Consider the following 18,493-nt stretch of genomic DNA (forward strand, 5'->3'; position numbering starts at 1 on the left):
AGGAATGACAAGTAGAGCTCACACGCCATGTCACATACACACACACACACACACACATTTTCACACCTTTTTTGCATGTCCTTGCTTAAAATACAGAACCCAATTATTCCTGCTCATCACCAGCCGCTTGAGCTGACTCATCTTAGAGCACCATACTGTGCATATGGCCACACACATGCACAAGCCACTGACCCTCCCCATACAGTGCACACACACATGCGCACACTTACTCATACAAGTGCTCTCCAAACAGCACACTCTCACTTCAGCTTTGCACAGGATGTTATGAAATCAGCACCGTTGGTGAAACTTAGTGAAGGTCGCTGGGAGTCCTCTCTCTCACCCACACACACACACACACACACACACACTCTTCACCTGGCACTTACACACTCACACACACACACACACACACACACATCCTCGTGCAGAGAGCTGGATCTCAGCGCAGTCCCAGTCCTCTGCTTCTCGAGCGAAGAGCCTGCTGGTGATCGGACTGTCGCCTGAAGGGAAGAGGCCGAGCCGGCGTTGATTCAATTTTACAGCCCAGTCACTCTCTCTGAAGCTCTGATTAGTCAACCGCCGGAGACGAGGGGGAGAGGAGAAGAAGAGAAGAAGACGCAGAAGAAGAAGAGGAATAGTGATGGCTGTGACCGACATTGCGGAGGATGACCTGGATGAGATGATGCGCGAGGAAGCGGAGGATGTTTTCTACGAGGACGGTAAGGCTTGCCAAGGGTCAGTTGTAAAGTGTGGAAGCAGGCGTGGGCTTACAGGTGGGCTGAGAGGGCTGCTCGAGGATCCCACTGAGGTCGGACTGGTTGGTTTGTGACGTGTGGTTGTGATCGGGGTTAAGAAGAGGGCAGAAGTGATGGTTCAAGTGTGGCCCAGAGGGATCTCTTCAGCTGTGTAGGTGGAGTTGTTTGCTGCATGGTTGAGTAAGCTGTGATACACACTATCGCTAAAAGGTTCCCACCAAAAAATTGATTTAACAAGATGAAGATAAGCTTCAAAGGAACACGAGTTAAATTCATATACAAGAGATGCAATGAATGTAACAATTAGTCACTGTAATAAATCCTCGGCTAATAATAACTTCATGCTTTCTGACTCCAGTTCCCCTCTGCCGGAGCTCTGTGCAGAGGTTGTTTATTGATTTTTCAACTTTTACCCTTTTTAGAAAGCCGAGAGCAGCCATGCCCTCTGCAGTGTAGGCGTTCTTGCATAACAGGCAGATGTTTTTAAGAAAGCATTATGCACCATGAGAAAATCTTTTTTCAACATGATACTTTTTGTTGTTGTTTTCAAAACCAGCTGTATCATGTTCTGTTGGATCCTGGACGAGTGATGAGCAGTAGAATTACAGCAGGAGCTGAATGCTGATTATTCAGAGGTAGAAAGAAAAAGAAGGAAATGGTCAGGTTGTATGATAATTGAATACACTTCAAAAAATCTCTGACCTGGATTGTACAAAAGTATTATTATAGATAATGATGCTTCATAGAGGCTCAGCACCTATCAAGTCATTCTGTGAATCATACAGTGTGAAGCTTGTCGCATTTAAAAAAGTACTCCACCAATTTAGCGTTATACTTCAATAACAATAATCATTTGATTCATGATGGAAAGTTACAAAAAAGAATGCAGCAGAAGCAGAGATTCTGTCTTCTTTATTCCATCTGGCATCATCACCCACAATGCAACCACTACCAGCAGGTTGGTCAGAGGTCGTTGTGTTATATGTCAGTGGGTTATACTACCAGCGGCTAATGAAGCCTCAAGCAGAGATGAGGAGCTGGTTACAGAGGGGGTAAGCTCACTTCTTTCTAAGGCCCAGTCTAGGACACATGCAGCATCTCTCTTCACCTGAAAAGCACGAAATACCACTGGGTGCCTACTCTTGTGCCAGCTTTCAGGGGAGCTGAGGCAGGTTGCACCCTTAACCAGCTGACAGCATCACTCTGAGAGCCTACTTGTGATGTACCTGTGTGTGTGTGTGTGTGTGTGTGTGTGTGTTGTTCAAATACCAAAAATTATAAAGCTCTGGGTATAATAGAGTGAGCAACCGTCCCTCCATATTTACTATGGAGTGATATATATGGAAGAACCGCTGTGATTGGCTGTTCCTCGTCACATGACTTGAGTGTCCACTATGATAATGGTGCAAAGAACATAGCATGTGTCCAGCACCCTAACTGCTGTCCCAGTTTTTTTTTTTTTTGTTTTTTTTTTACAGTAATTTCCTGAGTAGCTGCTGGTTTGGAAACTGCTCAGAGCCAAGAAATAGTCCGCCACCTAACCCTGGTTTTTGTTCGGATGAATTAAAATACTTATATAACATGTAAATAACTGACCTTTAATAACTGGTTGTTAGATTTTGTCATCTTTTGACAGAGCTAGGCGAGCTATTTCCACCTGTTTCCATTCTTTATGCTAAGCTAAGCTAAAAGGCTGCAGGATGTAGCCTTATATTGAACTGACAGACGTCGAGCATCATCTAACTTTCTGCCTAGATGTCGAACTATCCCTTTAACTCTCATGACTCTTCCTTCCAATCCTTTGAAACACACACACACACACACACACACGCACACATACACACACACACACACACACACACACACACGTTGCAAAATGGGTCAAGTACACTCATGTTAAACCAATTGGAAGACGCATAAACATGCTGATAGCTTACGAGTGCCAAGCCATGTATTATCTTTATTAAGAGTTTAATTGCATACAAACTGCTTGCACAGTTTACATTGTACTGTATTTATTCTGTACATTTTAAGACCTATTAAAGCTCCACACAGGCTCTGAGTGCTCTGCGGCAGCTCCACTGAAGATGAGTGGACAGAGAGCATGAGGATATTCCCACATATTGCATCATTTGGTGTGTAATGTATGTTAATGCCTCCACTGACCCACTTCTGACTGAAATACACCGATGGTAATGTGACGTTCCCTTTGAACAACACAGCCAGGAGGTACGCAGCCAGATGACTCTCTGCAACAAACCAGCCAATCGCAGCGTACAGATTCATGTGGAGGCTGGCCAGCAGGCATCAGTGTGTTTGTTCACAGACACAGCTGAAGGTTGCAGAATATGGATCACTTATATTTTCTGTTCTAATTAGCTCTTTGAGTTAGTGATGGGGATTATACTGTGTGTTTTGTGTTGAATATTCAACTGTTTCATTCTTATTAGTGCTGGATGCAAATTTACTACCACTGGCCTATATTCTTTGTAAATCATTAGTTTCATCATTAGGAGTAGGTTTGCAAATCTTTGAGCTTTTTTAAACAACAAAATTAGAATTCAGTGTTGAATGAACTCATTTTTGAGTGTGTGTGATTTAGCAACAGTGTTGTGCGGTGTGGTTCCCAACCTGGGGATCTGAACCTCAGAAGGGCCTACAAGATGAATCTAAAGGGGTCGCCGGACGATAACAGAGGCAGGAAATACATAATGTTTCTAATAGTTGCATATTTCTCTTGACAGTGTGAGTCTTCAGCATGCAGAGTGCATCTATACTAATATGTTTTAATTTCAAAAGATCTCCATCCTCACATAGCACATAAGCCGTGACCATTCACATACACAGTGTGCACATGTTGGTGTAAACAATGTTTGTGTTGGGCAGATAACAGTGGGGAAGTTGCTTAAGAAATAGCTGCCTCTTGAGCAAAGCATTATAAAATGCAGAATTTAACTGCACAACTGATGCAAGCACAGACAACAAGATCAGCAACGCCTGTAACTTGTTATCCATGTTGAATTAACCACTTGTAGTCAAGGCTGACGTGGTTTATTTTCTTACGGAAAAGGGTTAATGGCAAATATTTAATGGCAATCTATCCAACAGCTGCTGAGATATTTCAGTCTGGAGAAAGTGAAGGACCAACCAACAGAGAGTCACTGATCTTATGTCATGTGATGATGTTTTGAAGGTGTTGGTAGTGTGTAAATAGCTGTAAAATGCATTAATTAAAATACTCAAAGATGAAGACAAGAGGCCATCAAGCAACAAGCAGAAATCACACTCTGCAATTCTACAAATACAATCCTGACTTCAGAGTTACTGTTACAAAGGGGGCGTGTAAAATATGTTTTTGCTGTCATCTCTGCACTCAAAGAGAAAAAAGGTTGTATATGGCATGGTTAGTCGTGCTACTCTAGCTTGTTATTCTTCTGCTGCTGTGCTGCAAACTGAATTATGACTAAAAGAGCACTACTTTTAGCCTGGCAGCAGAGATGTCAGAGCGTCTGAACACAGCCACAAGCTCACTACCTCCCCCCCTCCTCCTGCATCTCCTCCTCACCCACACTCTCAGGGAGTCCAGTCTAGGCCGTATGAATTAGCAAAAAGCCTCGGTTAGCTTTGCTCAGTGGGAACAATGTGTTTTAGCTTCACCCCCGCCTCCTTCGGTCAGAGCTCGCTCTTTTTTAAGTCAAGGCAAAAAGCTGTGCAATGCTTTGCAGAAACAGGAAAATGAACTCACAGTCGACTGGTTGGACAGGACATGGAACCTGGGGCACATGTTGACCGGGTTATACCCTCTCTGTTTAGAAATGTGGATCCCGCATACATACACACATTTCACCACAGGGACCTGAGTATACTGAGGTCGTCAGTAAATAGTAGGTATGGTGATTTGGGTCTGAATTAAAGGGGCTGCTCACCCAGACCTCCACCAAGGCAAATGGTGCCTTCACATGCTCCTCAGATGTTCCAGAGTAGGGAAGAAGTCATTTTTCTGACTCTGGTGTCTTCATGAGCTTTAAGTCATAATGTAGAAACAACATGGACGCTATCAGCTTATCGGCTGCTGATACCGATGTTTATTATTGTTGTTGTTTATTTTGTTATTTACCCTCTTTTTATTTTAACAAAATTAAGTGAAAATGAAATTGTGTATCTGCCCTGTGATTTGGATCCATTATAAAATTATTTGGGCTCTGCTTCGGCCAATACTTCCCCCTTCCACCAACTCATGAACTAATCCTGCTGACAAACAGACAACAAACTTAAAAAACTGAGATAAAAACACGACCTCTTTGAAGGACATAACAAAGATTTTCCATAGAAAAAAGTAGCTCAAATGATATGCATCTTGACAGGTTATATGCTTTATGAGGGCAGGACGGTACTGCAAACTAACTCTCCGCTCGCCCCTGAGGATTACCCATGAGCCCCTGCAAAATCACGTCTCTCCACCAACACCCACCTGACCTAAACGTTTCCATTCAGATCCTGCAGCCGTTTTACACACACATTCACACAAACACAGCGCTGCTTTTTTCCCTTGCTATCACTCTTTACGCACATGAACGGCTAAAAAGGCTGAACCAAATGAAAAGAAAAGATATCAGTGAAAGTACACAGCAGCTTCATTGAGCCAAAAATAAACACAATGGCTTCTTTAAGTCCTTCTTCCTCTTTATGAGTAATTTAAAGGGCCTGATTTTGGTCTGCTCCTGTACTCATGTGGTTGGCAGCTAACAGTGTGCAAAAGCAAAAGCACAAGAGAGCAGTGTGTCCAGAAGGAAAGCTGCAGTAGTAGGGCATTAATGGCAGTAAAAATATGGCTGAGTTTGAGATCGATGGTGCTGTGTTTGGAATGAAGCCTTACTGTTTGGTGTCTAAATAAACTTGTGTTTGACTAACTGGGTCAGGTCAGAACGTGTGACAGAGCTGCCTTCAGTCACAAGTGAGGAGCTCCTGGAAATGCCACAAGACGAGGCCTCGCAGCAGCCTCAATTATGTTTACACTCAATAGCCACATAGGAAATAACGCTTCCTTTAACGTGTCAGACTTTTAAACATGTTGTATGTTGCTGTTTTGCAGTTTTATATGTTAAATTCAGTGGCGGAAGAAGTATTCAGATCCTTTAATTAAGTTGAAGTACTAACACCACACTTTATTCCATTGCAAGTAAAAGTCCTGAGTTCAAAAACTACTGAAGTAAAAGTACTTGCACAAAGGAAACACTCAGATGTTATTTATTCCAAATACACAATCGCTCATAAAGCAAATATTTTTTACCTCTTTCCATGAAATGATTGTGACAATGTGATTTATTCTTGACAAATAAAGTGTATATCTTCTTAAAACTTTATTAATCAATCTCTTCCAAACATATCACAATGAAAATGAAACCACAATTAACAGAGAATTGTGTCCGAAAACAAATTCATTCTTATTATGTATGTCATTATATTATTTGTATTAGTGCATTGATGTAAATAGCATTTTAATTTTGTATTTTAACTTAATATACTGTTATAAGGTTTAATTTAAAAAAGAATGTCAAACCAAAAGAATGTTAAATGTACCATGTTTTTATGTTAAATCTTGACCCGAAAAGTAACTAAAGCTATCAGTCAAATGTATTAGAGTAAGAAGTATAAAGTTACATAAAATGGAAATACAAGTATCTCAAAATTGCACTTGACTTCTCAGTTGTGATTTAGTAAAGAGTCGATCTGTCTGATGCAGGAATGTTTCATATTGTTCCCGCTTCTTGTGCAATAGGATGCGTATCCACTCCACCCCTGACTACCAATTACATGACAAAACCACTAATTGCTGTGCTCAACAGCTATTCTTTGTTTGTTTGTTTAGTTTGGTTTTTGAAACCTTCTTCTGGCACAATGACATGCCAATCACTCTGATTTTATGGGAGTTTTTTCCATTCAGCCAAAGTCCCCCAACAGATTCTGAGAATTTCCTAACGACCGAGATGTAGATTAGATATGCAATTAAATAAAATCCTGGAGGAAGGGGTGTATGTAAGGGTGTGAGGTGACACGACACCTGAATGGCATTAAATCTTTGATGTAGTGTTTTCACCTGCGCTCTGTAAGCCTTCAGACTTTGCCTCAGGGCTTTTCTTTAATGTTCTCAGCTAAACAGCAGCTGAGTTTTAAGGAGGGAACAAATACAACCGGAGCATGTAAAGGCATGACACAACATGTAGGCTTATTTTAAAGGAGGCCTGTCACTAAAACAACATTTAGGTCACATTTCCAGCATGCAGGAGGTCATCCTGCAGCAAGTGGTGGTGGTAGAAGGGCAGCATTCCTCTGGTAATCTAAGAAACAAATATGAAGAGAAGGTCTCTAGGTTAAAACTGAGTCATATACTTTACCTGAAAAGTTAGTTTTGTCAACCTCAGGCTAATTTATGGCCTGGTCTTTGTTAGGCTAAGATTAATGTTTTTTAGCAGCAAATAAGCCTCATTTTTAGTCGCTTAAGTAAAAGTTAGAAAACTGAAAGATGACTACGGGCGTGCTTCTAAATATTTTATTTACTGCTACTATCTCAAGATAATAACATTTATTTTCTCATGATAATCCTAATTGATTATTCAAAAAAAACAAAAGGGATTACTGAACAAAATGGATAACATGTCTCAAAGTTTAGACCTGATTTTGTTTAAATGAGCACAGAAACACTGCTCCCCCAATGTCTTTATATACTGATACAATTACATTTAAAATAATTATTTAATAGGATTTTTAGTTAATTTACTTAGTATTTTTATTTTATTTATTCATTTATTTTTCTTTATTTTATTTTATTCATTTATTTTTATTTAATTTCTTTTTTTATTTTTACTTTTTATGCTTGAAGGGTCTTTGTGTCAATGTGGTGTCAATATTGTTTTGTTCATTATTTCTCTAAAATTCAATAAAAAGATAATTACAAAAAAAAATAAAAATAAACAAAAGGCAGATTTCTCAAGATGACAGGTAATTTATAATGAGAAAACTAATTTTGCAGGGTCAGCAGCATGGATCACTGACATGCACTTAACTGCTCGTGTTAGACATTAATTGAAGAACAATCTGATGCGTTGATTAATAATTGTACTACTTGATCTGACATTTTCAGATAATATCAGCAGTCAAAACACTGTCTGTGCATGCTGACTCTCCTGATCTCTGATAAACATGAGTAAAAAGAGGGAACCACCTTGTGTATTCTCATGATAATGAGCTCATCATCTCATTATCTTAAATAACAAAAGTTGTTTTTTCGAAGAAACTTAACTTGGGGATCTGGAACTAACAGCATTAAAAAGAAATTGCAAAGCCCCTAATGTTTGCCGTGCTAGTGTCTTAAAATAAAATATATTTCATAAAGAAACATGTGTGAATAAATTGGATTTATATTAAAGTCAGAGGTTTGCACATTGCAGCCACACAATCACATTTGTATTTAATTTTATGGAGTCGTGAGAATGTTATAATTTAATCACAACTTCAAATATGAGCTTCGAAGAGTTCTCATTATATATTATCATGCTGATGACATGAAATCTATCTGACTTCTACAGTACAAGCTTTCAACTTGTGCCCAGAGGGTGAAACAGGGGACGCACACCCACCACACACACACACACATACTTGAACAAGACGTTAGCATGATATACAGGAGAAGACTGCAAGACTAGAAGCCAGGTCAGATTTCACAAATCCATTTCTCTCTCAGTCTCTTGTCTGTACTTGCCTTGTGAGGCAAACCCCAGGAAACTGTATCCTTGTCTGTGATCCTCCGCTGAGGCTGGAGATGGGAGGGGAGGGGGGTGATTTATCTGCATAGAAAACCATCTGACAGCTTAGTATCAATACAGAGAGATACAAGAAAAAGCTGGAGAAGCTGCCTGACAAAGAATTAGAAACATTCAACCTGCAATCTAGAAATTATCTGCTAAATGCTGTTTAAAATGAATGTAAATGTTATGTAATAAATGCAATGTTACTGGAAAATGTTTAAATAAAACTACAACATGCTACGCTAATTATTAGAGTATAAATAGGGTTCAACAGATATATCAGTTGACTGATATTATCGGCCGATATTGGCCTATCAAAGGCCCATCAGTATCTGTGTATATGCTGTCCGATATGTGCCATTATGAAAAACGTTTTACGCAATATATAATGCAGAAAAAATGTTGCTTGGCGTGGTTTAGAAATTGAGTTAGCTAATTATTTTTTAAATTATTTTTTTAAAAGTCAGCATTGGCTGAAACTGAACAGTAATGATGTTTATTTAGCTTTATTTTATTCCTATTTATCCTTTTTTTCTCAGTTATCATTTATACAATAGGCTGACAATGTAATAGGTTGTTTGTATTATGGATATACATGTTAAATATTACTTAATAAAGCTTTATGTTTCAGAAAGTAGCTTTCTGGCTACATTTGCAGAGTGGAGAAAAATCAAAGTAAGATCCATGTTAAAAAATATATATTTTCATTCCAGCTCAAAAAAATTACTATATCAGCCACAATATCGATTATCGATGTATTTTCCCCTCTAAAATCAGTATCACATCGGCCTCAAAAATCCCTTATCCGTCGGGCTCGGCTCATTATATAATACTAAATGACCAAATTATGCATTTATATTTCTCTCATTCTAGATGTTTTTTTTAGAACTCTGACAAACACATATTTCTCTATGTTTACATATAATATAATTAAGTCATACCTGCATTTACAAAGGATTTACAGCTACGTTCTTGTTTGGAGCCCAAAAACTGTTAACGCTGTGACATCATCTTCAACGATCAATCATCTTTAAAAAAGAAATCTGGATTATGTAAATATAACGATTGCTTGGCTATTTAAAAATGCTTTGTGCAGGATGTCGCTTGTTACGCTGTTGTACAACTAAAAAAGTAACAAGTTATATCCGCAACTTTTACTAATGGAAACCCCAAAAAGAGCAAGTTGGGTAGAGCTTTGCTGTACCATGCAGTGGTAATGTGGCACATATCAGCTACAATTCAAATGGATGTAATGTTAGTAGTGAACTTAATGCACTCTCTCTGCAGCAGTGCAGTGTTTCCTGTTCTGTAGTGTCGCTGTCTGACCACGAAATAATTCAATCAATGTCTGCCTCTGTCCATCAACTATTTGTCAGATGTTGTGGGTGATAAAATGATTCAGTGCATATCTGATCTGAAGTGGACATATAGGACAAGAAGGGCGGCGTTAGAGGCAAAGAGGTCACTGCTGGAGGTTGGAGAATGATCTAAAACTGACTTGATCCACTTATCCTACTACTAACACACACACACACACACACACACATGCACTGACCCACTCCTCTGCAACCTCACACACACACACATAAGCGTTGTCCTCCATCCTCAACATGCACATTCTGACAGTTCACCCACACATACACCTCCACTGTCTGGCCACAGATGTCGTCTCTGTCTGCAGCTGAAGAACATGACAGGACTGTAGTGGCCGCTCTGTGCCGGCAGCAGCTCTGACCTGAGGGGACCTACTGTAGCTGGAATATTACCGCTCTGCATCTCCCTCTTCCTACTTCTGACAGTTGGCTCCACTGACCTACTTTTGCTAAAAGACTCAAACTACTATTATTTTCTGCAGTTCTCACTGACAGGAGGGAAAGAATAAAAGAGGAGGCTCAAAGAGAGGAAAACATTCTTTGCATTTTGGGACTCAAGGTGAATTTTTAATGGTGCAACATTCAGTAAGCCAGATGATGATGATGCAAGGGGAGAAATCTTTCTTTTTTTGTCTCAGCCATAAGGGTAAACTTTGTTTTTTGGCCACAGATGTTTACATGTGGGTTATATCTAAGATGGCAGATTCACAGTACAACTTAGCTTTTCTTTACAGCTCCCATGTGGTTACTATGACAATATGTGCTGCGGGCAACACTGGGCGTGCAGGGTTTACACTTAGTGGTTTGGATCTTCTCACAATGACGTAATCCTGTTTAAGACATGAAATGTATCGGACCACCCATGACTCTTAACAGAAGGGTAACTTGGTGCAAGTTTGGATGAACTTTTGCTCTTTACTGGGTAGTTGGTCACAAGTGTATTACTGTTTTTGTTGGTTAATTGATGGCCTGTATAAGACTGTGCATCACTTATGTAAAAACTCCAGCTTGTTATTTCCATACAGTTAAGATGCACTAATGCTAAATCATAAATAACAGAAGTACAGCCACATATTTGTAAAATTAGCCTGGATTTTAAAGCTGAATGTTTTGGCAACTTTGGAGAAATAATGTCTAAACTTGTTCTTGCTGACATATGTACTTATTTATTTAACATCTAGTAGATATTCTTCAACATAGAGAGGTGCAGGACTGCATATTTTTTTAAGGCCAACCTGGAAGTTATGTAGCATCACCCTGGTCCCCTCAACAAAAAGCCAGTGGGAATCTTTCAATGGATTTTGGATAATTGCAGAAAATACAACCCTGATTACAAAAAAGATAGGATGCTGTGAAAAATGTAAAAGATATGGATACGGACAGTATTTTTCACTTTTTAATTTTTTTTTTTTAGCATTTTTATATGGGGCATGGTCCTGTCATTTTACTTCTCTTTGGGTTTACCTCTTTCACATTAGTCATTTCAGCCATTGCTAATTAAAAAAAGGTGTCAGAGCGGCTTTAATACAGTCAGAAACTAATTTATAAAAAACAGAAAGAAAGAATAGAAATAAATCACACTGTGTCTTTCCTTTGTGAGGTCATTGTACATAGCAGATGGTTGGATGATGTTGTCGGTACACACCTGCAGACTGCAGAGCGGTGACGTGTCTCCGAGCCCCTCGGGGCAGCGGCTCTACCTGCAACCAGCAGCCTGTCATCACAGACCAAAGCAGCCTCATCATGGAGCTGCGCCACAGGGCAGCAAATAGCCTGCTACTGCTCCACCTCTGTAGTGACACAGAGTAGTTTACTTTGTACAGCTTGTGAGCTTTTAATGTATAAATATGAAGAAATGCAGTTGAGGAGCTATAGTTCTCAATGGAGAATTTTATTTAGATTCAAGTTCAGCATTTACAACAAGAGAAGATCTACAATGACTCAACCTAAACTGGGCTAGTAACTGGAGAGGAGGCAGCATTGTCCTTTGACATTTTCGTGCCACACACTCTCACTCTCACACACACACACACACACACACACACACACACCGTCAGCTGTGCCTGTACATCCCTTCGCCTTGACCTTCCTGCCCTCCAGTCATGTGGCCTCTCTGACTCATCCTGGTTTAGCGGTTAGACGATGTCAGGCAGAGACGGAGGAAATGTTTAGAGAAATAGATAAAATAGAGAAGGGATCAAAAAAGAGAATAAATAAAGGACATAAATGTTTTACGGAATAACGCAGAGAAGAACTGGTGGAAGAGGGAGCGACAAAGTTTGTTTCGATGCCGCGTTTCATGCGGAAGAGGAGGTCGATGGTGGTGACCAACAGCAGTTGTGGTTCATATGGAAGGAGAGGAACTTTTCTGCTGGGAGGTCAGTGTGTGGATGGTTTATGCATGGACACACATGCCTGGGTTCATACTGTATACAACATACATATATATGCAATGATTTAGTATATAGTATATAGTGAGGGCAGTTAAAGGATCTGAGTGGGTGCTCTGCAAAAGTCACAAAGTGAACATTTGATAAAGCTTTGCAAACAAAATAAGTGTATTTCAGCTTCCGGAGCAGCGACAATCATTGCAGACTCAGTTTATGTGTTGAAGAAATCCTCTGTGAAATTGTGTTTTGTTTTATCCTAAGAAAAAAGGGTTTCTTGAGTGTTATGGAAATTGCATCACACATTGCAGAATTAGTGATGTTGCAGATGTTACACGATGACAACACATATTATGATTTTGTCATTTGTATTACAATATAAATATATAATTAACCAGGCAGTGATAAAAGGTGCTGAAAAAGTTGTTGAGATTAAAGTTGAGATATTGAAAAAGGAAAGTGCACATCTTAAGTTTCCACGTTGACAAGGACAAAATACTCACATTTCACTTGTTTATGTTGATATTGCTCACATAAATACACTAATATGAATTGGAACATATGCTTTATCACAACATTTGAAATAAACCGATTTAATTGTATTATAATTACTCCACAGGGAGCTGGAACCAGTTTTTCACTTTTCTTATCCCAGGTTCAAGATATAGGAACCAATCAAGTAATAAGTTAAATCTAATTTAAACCCAACACATACAATATAGAACTTCACAAAGCACCGTTTCTGGCCATCAATGATTGACTATTATGATTAAAGTTAAGATCTTGAGTTAATCAAACTGCACAGTGTTCATTTGTTCGTGACACTGTATGTGAGCCAGAGTGAAATATTCGCTTCCTGAAAGAAAATTCTTGAGAGGATTAGAGCCGACGATGCAGATTAGCCTGATGCTAAATTACCTGTTGCTGTGATTTTGATTGGAAACTGCTATAAATAGCTGGTTATGTATTCGTGTGTGTTCACGTGTGGTTGCAGGTGTAAGTGTGTATGGTTTTCTCTTTGTGTGTTTGTGCGTGCTGGTTCTTCAGTAAATATAGCCGCTAGTCAGGGGCTGTTGATGACAGCCATAATTACAGGCTGAGCTGTTCAGCAGCTGAGAGTCTGAGAGGGGTGTGTCTGTGTGAGTGCGCAAGTGTGTTTTTGTACGTGTGTGTGTGTGTGTGTATTTTAGCGCTAGCTGAGGGGCTTATGGAAACCCTACAGAGTTCCCTGAATGTGTTCTACGCAGCATTTCTCAGTAAAAATGTCCAGAGGAAAGCAGGAGGCTGGAATAGTTTTTTTAAGAGCATAACAGTTGAAGTATGACTCCTCAAAGAACATCTAACAGTGGACATATCAGAGACACAGTTAGAAAAAGAAACTGGGACAGAAAAGGACTGTGGTGAGGTCAGTTTGGGTGAGATGTGTTTCAGATTTCTATGCAAAGAGTTAACGGGCCATATTGCATATCAGTTTGTCAGTAGGACTGAGTCATCAGGTTCTCTCATTGACATGGATGACTAAACCCTTTAAATATGGGACAAGAAATGCAAAGTTAATAACATGGACTTCATGCAGAGGGCCCAGGGGCTTAGGGGCCCCCTGAGCCCACCAGAGGCCTGTTAACCTGCACGTTTCCCAGTTATTCCATGTACCCAACTGAATGGCCCGCCATACATCGCCCTGTTTAGCAATCCTGTACTTTGCCTGTTTCCATCTCCTGTGGCGAGGACAAGGGGTTGAACTTCATGAGTAAAAGGTCTTGGGGTTGGATCCAACAAACCTTACAGAAGAGCAAAACCAATGTAACCAGACAGTCTCTGACATGGTACCCACAAGAGAAGAGAAAACAGGGGAGGCCAACAAACAGCTGGAGGACTTAAATAGACATAGAGACCAAGCAGAAGAACACCTGGGTAAAACCTAGAGTGGTGGACAATCATTGTGGGAGACCGAAACTCTACTACAAGCAAAAGGGTTTAAGTCAGATTTTCTTATTCCAAACCAAGAAAGCTTTTGCATTGCTGTTTTTTTATGGTTATCAGTATCCTCCGTTTGGCTCTGTTTCATCACACATGATGTCTCTCGAATTTGGAACCACAAAGTTAATTTTCTTGCCAAATCTGTGCTCACATTAAGAATAAAGAAGAAGGGTGAAAAAATCCCTGAACCCTCCCTTTAAGGTTAATCATAGCAACGATTCATAATGAAATCCCTTCCTCTAATACTAAACTGATGGATTAAAAGGGACAAGCCATTTTCTGCTCCCTTTGCTTCTTGGAAAGGCGAGCTGAATTGGATTTGTATGGACTCAGCGGAACAGCATATCCACTTATGGAGGGCAATTATGCTGGCAGGAGCACCTCGAGACGAGTCACTCTACATAAAACCAAGTTGTCCTGCAGAAATGTGTTTTCCCTCGGTTCCCCCAAACAGCAGCACCTGTGTGTGTCACGCTGTTTGTAGCTCCTGAAGACGGAGGTGTTTGTGTTTTTCATGGTTCCCCTTCCATGTAATTCAATTTGTCCAGCGGGAAGCAATCTCTGTAAACCCACTTGAGGCGAACGGATTGGAAAGGTAATTTTGAAAAAGCTCCCGTTGTTAAGCCGTGTAATCACAGATAATCACACCATCATTTTCACAACCTGTCAATACATTTACAAGGACAAATAAAAAATCTGTCATGCTCTGGTAAAACACTGCGGGAAGAAGCATGCCGTACTGTACCAATGCGAAAGTTTGTTTTAACATCCAAGTGAACATGAAAGGTCTAAATTTAAACCCACAAGGCTGAAACGGTATCAGCTCTCTCTCTCCCAAAAATGGCCCTGCTGCTGTCCAGAGTACAAGGTCAAAGAGAAATGTTTGAGACAGTTCATAAGGTGACAGCTGGTTAAATCTGGTGCTCAGGCGCGTATTCACCCTGCAGGCCAAACTGGTGTACAAAGCGAGAGAGAAATACCGGATACTGCCTGCAGCAAAACAACACAGACTAGAATGTAATGTATGTGTGGGCAGAGCTGTAAAGAGGTCAAGTCCGTCATATTTTTTAAATAAAGAAATAAGTCCTCCAACCCACACGGCCACATAGGTCTTTTGTTCCTGACCTCCAACATGACCCAAAGCAGCATTTCCTAAAGTAGCGCCCCTTCTGGCGACAGAAGATCGTGTTGTAAATGTAATGAAACGGTCACAGTTTGGTTAGCTTTAGGCAACAAAATCACATGCTTAGCTTAAGAAAAAGATCAGGAACATGACATAGTTAAGCAGGTGACGTAGAACAGGATGTAGTTACGTTAGTTTCATACTTTTAAATAAAAACTAAGCTCTCTGACGCCATGGGGAACCTTGGGGAATGACACATGCTAAATGTAACTGGAGATGCAATAGTGGAGGGTTACAGCAGATGGCTATGAACAGCCTCCTCAAATCTTTATTTTTCGTATAAAATCTATTACAACCCATGGCTGACAGCGGACGAGGCAGAGTGAAACAAATCAATGATACTTATAATGTATATGGTCTTGCATCAGCTACTGAGCCTTTCAGCAATTGCATAAATTTTTTTTCCTGCGCATTTGTCGTTTCCCAATGTTATGACATGATGTGAGGCTGTTTCTTATCCTCTATTCTAGCTTTCTTGTGTTACATTAATTGTGTAGTTATTTTAAGTGAAAATAAGTAAACGTTGACTTTTGGTTTCACACAAGACACAAACAGCGGCCCTCTGGTTCAAAGTAGGTCAAAGGGTCAAACACTGTTTGACCTGCCTCACCTGACTTCCTCCTCTAATCCTGTCATAATTACTACGACCACTAGAGGTCACCACTTAACATTAAACGGAAATATGGGTCGTAATAAGCTGCTTGTACAAATTGTTTCTCCAAAACAAACACATTTGGGCGTTTGATTTCCCTGAAGTGCAATTTACACTCTTCAAATCAGCAGTTTCTTACATATTACGTGTTTCGTAATGGTCCTTCATAGCCTGTAAGTTTTACATTAGCTCTTCACACCACTCATAGGGATTGGCAGATCAATATAAAACTGATTATCATATGAATGTGAGATTAAACAAGAATATATGGAAGCTTTATTTCATAAGCAGAGACAAACAAAATGAACTCATGTCCTCAGTGGATCTTTCTGCTTGTCAATTACACCCACAGAAACTGTTAGCTTAATAGCAATTTTAGTGTGTGTGGCCTTTTTTGGCCACGAAGGTCACAAGAGGGGGTATCTGGCAGTGGCACTACATAGAAAATACTAATGCAATCAAATCAATATTGTTGCTATTTTTTTGACAGATCGAGGACTCTAATCACCATTAAAACCCCAGCTCCCTACTATTTATTATATGGAAAATAATTCACTTTTTGTGGGGTGAAGAAATTAAATATATAAACTGGCAAATAAAGGGTTAAAATTATGAAAATGATTTAATGTTTGGCAGTTTGAGCAAGTCTGAAGTTGTTTAAGAGATTTATGGGGGGGGGGGGGGGGGGGGGGGCATAAGAGTTAACATATTCATTTATTCTGGGGCTATTTACGTTTTAATTAATTATTCGTCTGTAATGTGTCATCTGTATTTGTCAGTATTGCTATGTCAGAAATCATAGCAGCTGGGCTTCTGTGATGTGATGTTCACAGACAGACAGACAGACAGACAGACAAAGAGACACTCAAAGCTTGATTCATGCTTCCAGGGCGCGCGCACCTGCACGCACCCGCACATGCACGTGCAAACCCCAACACACACACATACACAAAGAGACTGTTGGGGGCGTCTATGGTTGGGGGTACAAAAGAGACTTGACCCCGCCCTCCCTGTGACATCCTCCGCCTCTGATTGGCTCTCCGTTGTTCAGGCGGAGCGCCGCAAACACAAACTGGAATGTGTGTGAGGGGCTCAGTGTTTGCTCTGCACGGCCGCTGCTGCGATCCTCATCTGGGAACAAACGTCGAGACATCCATCGCTCATCCGGGCGGCTGGCTCATTGTTGTGGGAGATTCTTGATTTGAATTTTCATCGCGAACAGCAGCAAAAACATCCGACAGCGACAGCGCACTTTTTGTTTTTATTCACGAATGGATGGAGAAGCGCAGGTAGACGGGCACAGACGCCACTGAGGAGCCACTCGTGAAGTTTTGCAGAGGTAAGTTGAAGCAGTGCCACTTAATTAAGGATTAAAAAACGGGGCTTGAGTGTGGTGCTCTTTTAGAAAACAACTCCTTTCTCCCGGCTGTGGGGGAAAGCTTGTTCTCCGGGGCAGTAGGTTAGTAGATCAGAGCGATGCGTGAACTGATTTCACCAAAGATGCAACTCATTGGAGGATTGACCCACAGAAATTACCGCTATTATCATTTTTGAGTCGAGTTTTCTTGATTAAATCTAATGTTAATGCACAGGATCATGATTCTAGTATTAATATATATTGTTTTGGGGGTGTTTTTCTGAAAATATATGTTGATTTGTTGAATATTTCATGTTTTGTCGTGCAAAAAAAGTGTACAATTGTGAGCTAAACAGATCTGGAGCATTTCCAAACCTCTAAATATGTGGGGGGTTTCGCGTGCATCCATTAGTCAGTCCTTTTTGACAGATGATGTGTTGTGAGTAATGTCTGGCCCTGAGGTCGCTTTGGGTTTCCTGCAGACACGTGAAACAAGTTAAAATTGAGGGAGATGTTGTTGTGAAGCTTCTGTCAGTGTGTGCATCCGTGCGTGCGTGTGTGTGTGTGTGTGTGTGTGTGTGTGCGTGTGTGTGTGTGTACTCTCCTGATGAGTGCAAAAGGACACACTCGTGACGCGCATGTGAAACAAGCGAGAATTAGGTCAGTGATTTTAAAAATGCCCTTGCAGGTTTGTTGGGGGTCAAAGGACATCAGTCTTTTGTCATGTATACACTGATACCACCCACAGTGGATCTGCCAGCTGAACCAGAGCAGCAGTAAGAAAAGCTGTCTGTTTGCAGAAGTGAGCAGCCTTGACTATTTTGCCAGGAGATATCTCCAGTTGCTAGAAGCTTTCTACCTTCCAGATGGTCTGAAAATCACTTTTTTATGCTTGCTGAGCTTTAAAAACATGCTACCTACCTGGAGACAAGTGTGAATTCCTTGATATTTAAAAAATCTCCTCCTTTTTAAAAGCCTGCCAACCGAGCGGAAGTTTT

The 18,493-nt window shown here is 40.4% G+C and overlaps 1 protein-coding gene across 1 annotated transcript in view; it reads left to right on the forward strand.

Moving 5' to 3' along the window:
- The first annotated feature begins 445 nt into the window (after positions 1–445).
- ripor2 (RHO family interacting cell polarization regulator 2) overlaps positions 446–18,493 on the forward strand; it is a 69,119-nt gene continuing 51,071 nt past the window's right edge. The window contains exon 1 of the mRNA XM_059349528.1: positions 446–722. Within this exon, the coding sequence (XP_059205511.1) occupies positions 644–722 (79 nt within the window). The 5' untranslated portion in view covers positions 446–643. The remainder of the gene's footprint in view (positions 723–18,493) is intronic.

This window comes from Centropristis striata, chromosome 14 (genome assembly GCF_030273125.1).
Source record: "Centropristis striata isolate RG_2023a ecotype Rhode Island chromosome 14, C.striata_1.0, whole genome shotgun sequence".
Classification (NCBI taxonomy): Eukaryota; Metazoa; Chordata; class Actinopteri; order Perciformes; family Serranidae; genus Centropristis; species Centropristis striata.